At 40.9% G+C, this 12,181-nt stretch overlaps 1 protein-coding gene across 1 annotated transcript in view; it reads right to left on the reverse strand.

The window, feature by feature from the left end:
- Positions 1–10,824, reverse strand: part of DDX31 (DEAD (Asp-Glu-Ala-Asp) box polypeptide 31) — a gene marked incomplete at its 5' end in the record, with an annotated part of 48,665 nt that extends 37,841 nt beyond the window's left edge. The window contains 12 exons of the mRNA XM_009572167.1: positions 1,331–1,507; positions 1,863–2,098; positions 2,841–2,947; positions 3,336–3,455; positions 4,370–4,434; positions 6,122–6,163; positions 7,726–7,770; positions 8,626–8,690; positions 9,279–9,349; positions 9,799–9,842; positions 10,312–10,387; positions 10,571–10,824. Of these exons, the coding sequence (XP_009570462.1) occupies positions 1,331–1,507; positions 1,863–2,098; positions 2,841–2,947; positions 3,336–3,455; positions 4,370–4,434; positions 6,122–6,163; positions 7,726–7,770; positions 8,626–8,690; positions 9,279–9,349; positions 9,799–9,842; positions 10,312–10,387; positions 10,571–10,824 (1,302 nt within the window). The remainder of the gene's footprint in view (positions 1–1,330; positions 1,508–1,862; positions 2,099–2,840; positions 2,948–3,335; positions 3,456–4,369; positions 4,435–6,121; positions 6,164–7,725; positions 7,771–8,625; positions 8,691–9,278; positions 9,350–9,798; positions 9,843–10,311; positions 10,388–10,570) is intronic.
- Between the last annotated feature and the right edge of the window lie 1,357 nt (positions 10,825–12,181).

Here is a 12,181-nt window from a genome sequence, read left to right on the forward strand (position 1 = left end):
CGGCTGTCTCTGGCCTCAGAAACACCATACCCATTTCCTTCCTGTCCCTTTTGCTTCCTCCTTCCAAAATATCCTTGTTTCCATGTTTCAAGCCTTCCTCCTCAGAGTTCTAGCTAGGAGTTAAGTGAATGTCCTGTTATATTGATGATATAGAAGAAACCTTACACACTTGACTCCCAGCTAGAGGTACTGTTCTAGGAAAGAAGGGAAACTTGGGCCTTGCCGACACACTGAACCCGCTGCTGACAAAAATTAAAGAAGAGAGCACGCTGTATCTTGTTGACAACGACAGCAGCCGTGCTCAGCAGTACCATATGGGATCCACAATTTAGCTCCATTAATGCTCTTAATTTGAAGACATCAAGCACTAATTACACACTGGGTACTAAAAAGGCAAAACCCTTCCCCTGGTGCCAGCTACTTAGTGGTGTTCTGTTGGCTTAACAGCTGGTCAGGGTAGAGTTGGGCCAGACCAGGCCTGCTCACTCGCTCAGGCAGGCAGGCTGTGGAAAGGCCAGACTGCAGGGACAGCAAAGCACATGTTTCTGGTCTCCACAGGATGGGAATGAGTGAGAAAAACAATGGCTCTTCACCTCTTGCTTCATCAGAAGAGTCTATTCATTTACCATCTCTGCTGTGCAGCTCAGAGTAGAGTGGTAACTCTCTCCATCACAGACCCAGGGCAGGATCAGGGGCTGAACTTTCAAGGGAGGTCCCTCAGCTATTGAGAGAAATGCTGCAGTGACAGTTCATTTCACACACTTCTCCGGGCCTCTCAGCCCTTTGTAGCAAGCTCCAATCTCATCAGCCAGGTCTATCCAGCTAAAACCCAGACCTATTTTGGAGTGATCACTGCTATATTGCTATTATTCTATCCCAGGGAAAAGAGCAGTCTGTCAAGACACTGTTCTTCAGAACCAAAGCCAAACTGCTCCATCCTCATCTAATGGGGGCAACTTATTGGGTAGTAATGTTTTGGGGCTTGGATGAAGTTTTCCTTTGGCATTAAAAGCTTGTCTTGACTGCATGAGAGAGAACCATGGATACATAAATGGTTTAAGTGCACCCACTGGGAATACAGAATGGCTGCCTCAGCCTGCTGAAATAACACCTCTTGCCTCTTCAGCTGTGTTTTTCAGATATAGCTACCAAGGTACTTTCCGGAAGTGGGACAGTAGTCTTATTCTCATTAGCAGATGGAAGAGTGAGGGCCCTAGAGGTGAAATGACTCTCTGTTCTCTCTTCTGCCCTCCTCCCCAAAATAACCACATAATAAATCGTAGGGAATAAGGAGTAAAACTGTGTATCCTAACATTTTGAGAATGCTTACTTCCTGTTCCATGTTGCCATGCAGTCGTAGAAACTGTAAGCGTGCAGAGGAGACAGATGAACGTTCAGGTTGTTCCGACTCTAGCCCTCCTGAAAGAACCTTTAGAAGGAGCTCATAGTGGAATTCCACTTGTTCACAGCTGGAGAAAAAGATGATCATCTTGTGGTGTTTTTCAAACTGCAAGAAAAACAAGAAAATTGCACATGACCACTTCCACAAGCCCCTCCCAATTCCCTGATCTTTATAAGATCTAGATGGCTTCCACTTCTGGAGATTTGATTATCCGGGAAAGGATTACAGAGTTTGACACCAAATACTAAGCCCACAAAAAAAGTATGCGTACATGCTGCACAGGTATCTCACTGCCAGAATGAAAGATAAAACAGCACCTCAGCTCTCTTGTGGCTCCCTGAACATTAGATGCACTTCAAAGCCCTAGATCTAATCCATGGTATCCTTGACAGAGTAACAGATAAAGGAGCTGGAAAGGGCGAAGGACTACTTAATAATATAAATGCAAACAAGGTCTCACCTTGCATTTCTCAAGGATAAAAGCTGCTAACGTGACAAGCCTCAGTTTGCTGGGGACCATCATGACGTACTGCTTGAGCTTCTCTGGAACAGCAAAGTTTTCCTGCTCCATGCAGTTTGATGAACTACTGGCTTGTCTATCTGTTTGTGATGCTGGTTTGAGTGCCTTCTGGATTTCATCTGCTATGGAAATGCTGATGGGGTCATTCAAACTGATATCGGCCAGCCGTGTTACTCCTAAATCACAGAAAACGAAAAATACATGAGGTCCAGCCTGGGGTGCTGCTGGGGAGGGCCATGATATATTCACATAAAAAAACCCAACAAATGCAATTCCAGTGAAAAGCAGTGAAGGGCAAGGAACTAGTGAGCCATGCTTCAGACACTGACAGAACACCTCCACAAACTCACACTTTTCAGGGCTTAGCCAGGCTTAGTTGCTGTGGACTCCACCAAAAGCATCACTACTTCAGCCAACTGTGCTATTTTACATAAGTGTCTTGACCAGATAGACAGCATTTGGCAGTCCTGTATTTTTAACTGTGTGTGTGGAAATAAAAACAACACATCTCCACTCCATCAAATCTGCAGGAGTCATGAGGCCTGGCTCAATTCCTGCCTCAGCAACTGACTTCTTGTATGATACTGAGTAAATCACACAACAACTGTCCTGTCACTAGCTTTTTGCCTTAATTCTATATTTGTAAAGCAAACAAACAAACCAACCAGTGCTTCCCAGGTTCATGGTGATTTTGCTCTGGAATTTGTGAGACATATGTAAGGACCATGTAAGTATATACACTGACAGAAATTCCAGTAACGAAGGACAAGTGTCATAAGCCCAAAGAAATCAACAGGCATTATTCCACTTCTGCAAAGGGCTTCAGATTGGGTTGTAATATAATCAGACTCAACCAACTATTTTGCAGTTGCCTGTGCATTATTCAGCTAAAAGAGACACCATCTGTCTATAACCTACCTTCCGTGAGAGTGGCTGAGAGCAGGACATTCTGACGTGTCTCTCTCTCGGCATTTAAAGCATTGAGTATCACAGCTACATCCTTCTCAAAGCCCAGGTCCAGGATCCTACAAAAACAGCAGATGTGATGAAAGATGCTGTAGGAAGGAACGAGGAGAAAGTCTTAATGCTACATGAGCCAATTAGGATCAGGGGAAGTGCTAGAGCTGATCAGATCTTTGGACCATCTAGCTTCATGTTCCATCTTCAACTTTTGCCAGGGTCAGACATGTCAGAAGACAATGAGAGAATCTCTGCAATGAATTTGTACAATAATCTGCCCAAAGGGGACATTTCTTCCTAATCCCAGACATCTGGTGCTTGGCTGAGGCCACTGAGCGTGAATGGTTTAAGATCACATGTACGCTCTCTCTCTTATTTTTTAAAAATATTTAGTGAATTATGATGTAGAGGGTATCATAATTATTTTCCATATCTAAACACTTGGAAGTTTACCTGTCTGCTTCATCAATAATCAGCCACTGAGTGCGACGGAAATGAATACATTCTGTGGACTTGATGTGATCAACCAGGCGACCAGGAGTTGAAATGAGGATATTTATCCCTTTACGCAATCTGTTTAGATGAAAAAACAAACAAACAAACAAAAACCGACCAACCAAAAAAAACCCCACAGAAAATGAAAACAAACCGAAAGGAAAACAAAACAAACCGAAAGGAAAACAAAACAAACCGAAAGGAAAACAAAACAAACCGAAAGGAAAACAAAACAAACCGAAAGGAAAACAAAACAAACCGAAAGGAAAACAAAAAAGTTAGCAGTAACCCTGGAACAGGAACCCAGAGTGAGGAACTGGAACCTCCAGAGGAAAAAAATCATGGCCATAGTAAAATTAGCAGGGACAGTACTTTCTCACTGATTAAAACTGAAATTTCTTGCACAGCTAAATTTTATCCTTGATCATCATTGATACTCAGAGGCATACTCAGTGATAAGGACAGGGTGGAAAGAAATATTAACAATATTAAAAAAATCTAACACACCCAAGCTAGGTTTTCTTTTCTCATTGAATACTTCTTTTACTGTCAAGAGTAAACTTCTTTTTGTGTATGCTTATACATAGAGAAATGAAAATTCCATTTTGGATTACCAGCTTACAATTCAATTCTCGAAAAGGGAAAAGAAAGAGATTTTTAACACCAGGAAATCTCTTCTCCAGAAAGCAATTTCCCCCATAACAAATACTGTAGACAGCACTCGGTGGTAAGCAAATACAGGTGTTTGTCAGAAGAGGAAAAAAAATACTGACACAAGAGATCATCTTCTCAAAAGGCTCATCAACATTTTAGAAATAGATCCAACTGGGGGAAGTGAATACTGCGTCTGTGTAAGATCCAGGGGGATCACAGCTTGATCCAAACTCACAATCCTCTCTCCCAGTAAGAAAAGCACTCTAAAGAAGAGTAACAGATAAAAACGCTGTAGAGCAGAAGAACCCAAAATACAATTTAAGAAGTTGGCTTCCTACCTGGCTTTTTCCGATTTTCTCTTTTCTCCCCCCATTAGCACTCCAGGCACAATCCAGGCAAATGGCTACAGAAAGGAAAACCAAGACCAATATAGATTCTTCTTAATAAAGAGACAGAGCCTAATCCAAAAATGATGTTTCTTGGCAAAAAGAGAAAGGACTGGGGATGACAGCAGTGTGCATCTGATTTGATCTAACAGATAAAGTCTACATGCACTCTCTCACCCACAGCTACGTATCAATGGCACCTTTAGTTCCAGCCATGCAACTTGCTTCCCACATCGTCTAGGAAGATAGAAATGCAATCATTTTTGCACCACTTCCAATTACGTAATAATATTTCTTTTCCTTCTCCCCATGTAGCCTAAATGTTCAAAGACAAGCTACAACGCTATTTCTTCATCTTGCCTTTAAGCAGTATCTTCCTGTGGCCAAGGAAAATTTAAGAAAAATCTTAAGTACACAGACCTACATGCACGCAGTCACCATGTCTGTGAACATTAAATGTCAGTCTCATTGATATTGGCAGGAGTTTTTGCCACTTACTTCAATGAGGTCCAATCCTTCACTGAATCCAATATTGCCCAATATTTACAGGGGAGATAATCAAAGCACAGCACTGCCATTGCCTCACTCGAGAGGAAATGCAGGACAGAAGCAGAGCACAGCTTGAAAGGATTGCACAAATGTGAGATTGGTAAATAGGCTTAAGTTTGCACGGGTCACTGCTTGCCAGAAATGCTCCAACAAAATAGTTGCTACAAAAAGAGTTTCTTTCTAAGGTTTAAAATAAGGAAGATGTCTAAGCAAGATCCGGGCAATATAACCCTAGCAGTTGGCATTAGAGTAATTGCGTCAGGAGCAGCTCAACTAGCCTTTTTCTCTCTCAGTAATTACATAATCATATTACACCCTCCAGTCACCCAGTCCTTCCAAGGTCCAGTAACCATGATCTAAATCTTCTGCTTTGGGTCACTATGACAGTTTACACTGGACTTGATGGTTACTAAACATTATATGTAACAAAGAATAATAAAAGGGGGTCAGTCCAGACTTGATCCTTTGAAGGACATCAAAAGTCTACTCATAATAACTTCTAATTACTACAGACGAAGACTAAAGTACTTTAAACCTCAGCATGACACAACAAAATCTTAGTTGGTAATTCCAGCACTAAAAAAGACTTGGAAAGTGCCTTTTTATTTCAAGGAAGAAAAACAGAAGAGGAGGTGGGAATATGGATCAGATAAATGATTTAGATACCTTCTAGCCCCATGGTAAGATACTCTGCCTCAATTAAAAGGAAAGCACTATCATTTAATGATTTTAAAAGCCTTCTAATTTCTCCAGCCATTCAATTGGCAAAGCAGTTCACCAAGTTCTACTCCCCATCTGAAACCCATCTGTCTGGTATTAGTTTCAGTAAAACGGTACTTGTCATTGTGAGAGTTTCCATTCATAACTCAGACGGAAACAATGGTAGGTACTTCTAAAAACAAAACGTTGTGAAAATCGACTATGCTACTGTTTATGAAAACATGTGCAACCAAGGTGCCATAATTAATGACTTAATTGTTCATGTAATAGTTTAAAACATGCCACAGGGAAATCACACACTTAAAGACAAATAGATTTATCTTGCCAGATGCTGGATTTCCTTAAACATTCAGTTGAATTCACAGGAACTGAAGTTGCTTAGCATCTTACAGCAAGAGGCTCAAGGAATAAGAACACAGAGCATTGAATTCTTACCTTAAGTAGTTTCTGCATTGTATCAAAACTTTGGAGCGCAAGCTATAGAAATCAACAAAAGAAAGTGAGCTCTGAAAAAGTCCCTGGACTACAAAGATGGACTACAAGCACCTTTGGCTCAAAAATCTGTAAGCTAATCTAGTTATGTATATCATCAGAATTCTAAATACATCCTTAATTTTTCTTTTAGAAGCTGCTTATTATTTTATCCTCTTGCATAACCCTTCTTTTATTATATTTGGATCTGTTCAAAAACCTCTCTATTAGTTCAGCTCCACAAGCCAGCTCTCAGGACAATAGAAACTTCTGCTGGCTTCTGTGAATGCCCCAGGGAGAAAACAAGCTGAAGCCACAGAAGATTTTGCTCCACTGGAAGACTACAAGGGAAAATGGCACATTTTCTGGAAGAAAACCACTATGAAAAGGAAATGCAGCCCAGAGGTTAGTTAACTTCTGGCAGTCAGGGCAGAACACATTATTCCCTCACCTGACCCACAGAGTGATGATACCACTGGATCTTTCTACCTCTCCGTTTCCCAGTCAGCAGAACGGAGGTGGTATGTACAAAGCTTGCAAACCTAAATGCCTGGTCAGTAGGAAGCATTTAGCTGTTGGGTTTCATGTGCTGTCTGACAGCCATTTCTGCCATGGCAATGAAGACCAAGAAAAGCAATGGTGCCACCCTGATTTCATTCATGGAATGAGTATGTGAGCAGGGCTTAGTTATGGGAGTGAAACTATTTTAAATGCTTTGACTACACATGCTACACACTATTATTTGCCAAGCTCTCAAGAAAGGCCATTGCTTTCAATACAAAGTAAAACTAATACGAACTGTAATTACAAATTATCTTCATAAGTACTCTCAATGGCAGCCCTTTAAACAAGCTTATGAACAGTTTCCTACATGCTTAGTATTCATACAGCATCCTAGAGAGGCAGTAAGTTTGCTGCTGTAAAAATTTAAATAGCTTCAGAGCTTTCTCCTTTCATGGAACTGAGCTGAGATATTGCACTGCAGGTTGCATAAAATATTGTGCTCCAAACTAGATACCTGCAATCAATTCTCCACATGGAAGTTATTATCATTTGACATACAAAAAAAAAAAAAAAGGTTGATACCCTCCTCTGAAATTGCCTTTGCAATTGCAAATAATATAAATCAAATAGAAGAGAGTTCAGTGGAGAAACCAACTCTTGGAAGCCTCATCTTCAGCATTCACTTATGGATTTGAAAAAAGTACTTTAAAAATGAAATGTTTGTATAAACCTACACATTTGCAAACCTGATTTCCCCCTGTGTGAACTAGGCAAGCTTCTCCCTCCCATGCACTGAGCTAGAGAGTTTCTCCAGTCTTCACAATTATTTCCAACTGCATGAGGAAAACTTAAGAGACTCCTTCTTTCTTAGTTTGGTATGGCATTGAACAAAAATGACAACATGCATCCAGAGAGCAAACTCTCTTTCTGCGAGGGGAAGATCCAAGAAAAAGGATAGACAATGTTTCTTAATACAGTCCCTGGTGGACCCACATCTACACACTAAAAATCAGTGTTCAAACACTCAAATTCAGACAGAATCAGAAAGAAAAAAGGCCACCTACCTCTCTTGTTGGGACTAATATGAGTGCATAAGGCCCATCACTGCGCTGCAAACAGAGAAGACAAGAGGCCTACTAAGAAGAATGTAGCACTGATAAACACAGCACTTCCATATCTAACTGCTATTAGCCAGTAAAGTGAATTCTGAAGGGTTTTAGTACAAGTTTGTACACAACAGTTTGGGGTATTCCCCCCTCCCAGCTTTTAAAAAAAAATCAACAGTCTTTCAAATATCAATACTGCATTGCCTTCTCCTTTCTGCTTGGAAACTTGCTCACAGGCATACCCAACATTTTATTCCATACACAGTGTTTCACACTTGTATTTTTGAGTTGCAGAAATACTCTCATGTTTGATGCACAACAACGTGTAGGTAGTAGCTGCAGAAAGTAGCAATCCAGGATGGGTTGGAAACATTTCAACCCGTAAGGAAAGTCAGGATGATCTCTTTCCTTGAAATACACAAGAGATGGCAGATCTGCAGCAGCATTTTCTGGTCAACCAGATGACCCAAATTGGGAGCAATTATCAAATCTCACTCCATGTCAAAGATTAGAAACTTATTTCTCCTAAAGACATGGCAGTAACCTTTGTTTTCAGTTCTCCCAGCTTCCAGACCATTGCTGCTTCTGCACTCTACATTCTCCAAACTTGACAATTTAGCCTATTTACAATTTAGCCTACTGAATGAACTAATGGGAAATATGTAACATTGTTCTTGTATCATCTGTATCTCAACAGTACAGGAGGATCACATAAGCCACATGCACAAATAAAGGGGAAGAGAGACTGCTTGACCTTTTTATCAAGAAGAGACAGTGACGACTACAAGATAAGAGCTGGATTTTATTTTTATTACTCTTAATATCAAAAGCAAATATATTTAATTCTGTGGCACCTACCTGTATTTTGGATTCCATTCCTTGCAAAGACTGTACAAGTGGAATCCCATAGGCAAGAGTTTTACCTTTTTAAAAGGGAGAAAATTGGAAGACTTTCCATCAAAAACCAAAAGTGGCAATTACAGCACTCCAGCAAATTAAACCACCATTCCTGCCATGCTTAAACTGAGGTCAGAGTCTGGAAAAGTTTTAATTAAGTAGAAAGTTTCCAGAATGGAAGATTGACAGGCAATCCACCAAAGGGTTAAATTAAAAGAGAGGTGGTGGTATCCCACTGAGGTCTATCTAAATAAATATCCCCACCCACCCAAGGAAACGAGACATCCAGACACAGTTTGCTGCAGAGCAAGCACGTAAGTTTGTACGGTAAGAGCGTGTGCTGCTTAGCTCTGCTGGCCTCCCAGATCTGCGCCCCCAGCATGCGCTTTGGAATAGGCCCACGTGCAATGGCTGGCAGCTGCACATCAACATTCAGTCCCAGCACTACATGGTTACGGAAGTTTGCACAGCATCTGTCTGTGTCACAGCAGTCCCTGCCAGGCTTCCCAGCCTGTCACTTTTATGAGCTGTACTGGCAACGTGAGGTTTTGGTTCTGTATTTGGGATCCAGTTTAATATGCCCTAGGGAGGGAGGCTGACAATTAAATACCGACCTGAACCAGTCTGAGATCTTACTAGAGCATCTTTGCCTTGCAGGAGCACAGGAATTGTTTGCTTCTGAACACTGCGTAACAAACAAAACGGGTTAGGAAATATGAATGCAACATAGGATAGAGTCCTAAAGTTTTAACACACAGTAAGTGTTTCAAAACTGTTTAGCCAAATTCCATGCATTCATCTCTGCTGTGTAGCTACATCAGTAGAGGTGATTTCTAAGGAAAGTCACTAGATAGGCATTAGATGTGATAAATTGAAAAAAGATCGTTTTATGATTTAAGTACCAAATTAGAAGGCAGGACTCTAAGATTCCACCTTCAGCTGTGACAACTGACTTGCTGTGCAACTTACAAGTTATTTCTCATCCCAAATTTTGAAAGCAACAAACCCTATGGCAAGTGGGACAGCTTAACAGGTACTGTGATCTTCACAAACCAATTACATATAATGAAACAATCACAGATGATTGACTTTAAGGAGTAATGAAGTGCAAAGTTCTTATATGAATTTGCTTACCTGGTCATGCTACTTATCTTTAGGACAGTGTTTATTGTGGATATCTAGAGAGATAACAAAGAGCAGTAAACAGGTTTCATTGTCAAACTGTTCCTTTTGTTACCTTTTGTAGTACAAGACAGAGCAAAAACCAGAAGACTGATGCTTATTCTTCACATTAGTGGTCCAGGGCAACTGGATGTAGAAGTTCCCAGGTCCTCAAAATATTTCTTAGTTAATCAGACTTACACCATTGCTGGTGCATCATGAAATATCAGACTTGTTAAAATACTGCACTCCCAAATAGTTTTCTGTGCTTTTTTGGTCTTACAATTGCAAACAGTGAAGGGTGCTGGGACAGTGTGTTTGGGGATGGGTCAGGACACTGGCCAGCATGCTGAGCTGAGAGACTACCAAAATCAGGCAAAGTACTGGTGAGTCTGTCCAAATCACCATGAATAAAGGTGCAGCTCTCTAACCTGCCCCCCACCCAAAAAAGCATGTTTCAAGGCACACAGCCTTCCTACCACTCACCAGATGTGGATGGAGGTCCAACTGACTAAAAGAATCTGTAGTGAAAATATTTTCTTGCACCTGCTGTACTGCTTTTCTGAGTTAGGGGAAACAAACCAAAACAAAACAAAGCACACGGTGTGGTTAAAAACTGTACAATAGTATTCTATGTAAACAGCAATGAAACTACATGTACCGAGCAACTGCTTTGCCCAAGCAACAGCAAGAATTCAAGACACTGAATTTCAAGGCATTTTTCCCTCCCATTTGTCTAAAATACCTGTGAATTTCTGGGATATCAGGGTTGTTTCTAAACAGGCTGGACGTCTTAATGAAAGGTTTGCTTTTCTGGCTTTCATTTCGGTTGTCAGTCAACTGCTTCTTAGGAAGAGATTTTTGTGATGAACTTCCCTTTTCCCTGATCTCAGCTTCCGTAGCACATTTCTTGAAGGTGTTTATTGATGGCTTACGTTTACATTTCAAAGGTGGGTTACCATGTGGTGACTGGAGCTTTCTTTTCACAGCGTTAGACTGCTTTAATGTTAACAAACAAACCAGATAACAAGAATTCATTAATGACTGAGAATTAAAAACATGGTATTATGTTGAACACAAACATCAGCCCACGGATAGATCACTTATTTTTGGAACCCCCTACGCCATGACTAAAGAAACCAAGTTTGATTTTTACAGCTAGACAGTTCCTACTCTAACAGATTCACCACCATGCCTGAGACCTCTGAACACTACTGAAATGCAGATAGAAATCTAAAGTCATATATAGTGCTTATCTCTAAAGGATTTCATCTAGCTTCTCCAGTAACTGAGCAGAACACGCTTTAAAAATCTCTCTCAAAAGCTCTGCAAATCTCATGATTACATTAAAGCCATCCCTGTAGGCTTCCTTCTTTCTGTGGGCAAGAGGGATGGCCTGTACTTCACTGCAACTTATGCTTCTGCCAACTTTCAGCATTTCTGAGCTCTTTATCTCTTCTTCTGCAGCAGTTTATTTTACTGGTCTTTCAATCACCTTAAGAAAAACTTTTGCTCTCCCTATATCCCTCCAGGAACAGTGAAGAAGAAAATTAAATTTAACTTCCTTTTGTTCCCAAAGCTCTTCAGTGTCCTCTAGCCCTTTTTCAATGAACTTAGCTTTTCCAACATGATTGCAAAACTCCTGAAATGTGTGAAACGCCAGCACAATCTTGCCTCTCTTTTTTCTCTCTTTTCGCCACTCCCAGTTGCACACTCTGATTTTCTTTGTCCTCCTATGAAGCACATTGTTCTCAAACTCTATTACTTTTTTCACTTGTTTTTTCACATTTTCGGCAACCAACCAAAAACCAGCCTCCTACCACCAACATTCGCTATCAGAAAAACGAGAGTGGTGCTGCCCTACCCCAAAGCACCCATTATAATTGGAGTAAATCCTGGCAAACACTTAACTCTCACATACTTTTCAACAATATTTTAACAATAATTTAAAAGTTGATAATAAGAATTGAGACATCCCAGAATTATTGTAACAATAATTTCAAAACTGAAAACACCTATTTAAACCATTCTTGTTCTTTCTCTAAACTGATGAGAGTAAACCACCTATTCCTGCAACTCATAGCATTCCTACAATTAGATGCTTTCCCTAAAATATAAGAAAACTTGCCCTCCCTGGCAGCACTTCAGAAGTGTCCAAGTGATGCAGAGGCCCGTAAGAGCATTACCCACAGCTTCAGCAGTCAGCCCCCAACCCCCCCAAGCAAGCCGAAAGCCGCTAACAACGTACGGAAAGCGCAGAGCAATCCCGCAGCAGCCCATTTTAAAAGGGATTAGAGAATCTCGCACCTGGCAGCCCCTGCTCACTCCCTGACGAGTCTTCCCCCTCAACCACCAC

The sequence above is a fragment of the Fulmarus glacialis genome, unplaced genomic scaffold (assembly GCF_000690835.1).
Source record: "Fulmarus glacialis isolate BGI_N327 unplaced genomic scaffold, ASM69083v1 scaffold25362, whole genome shotgun sequence".
NCBI lineage: Eukaryota > Metazoa > Chordata > Aves > Procellariiformes > Procellariidae > Fulmarus > Fulmarus glacialis.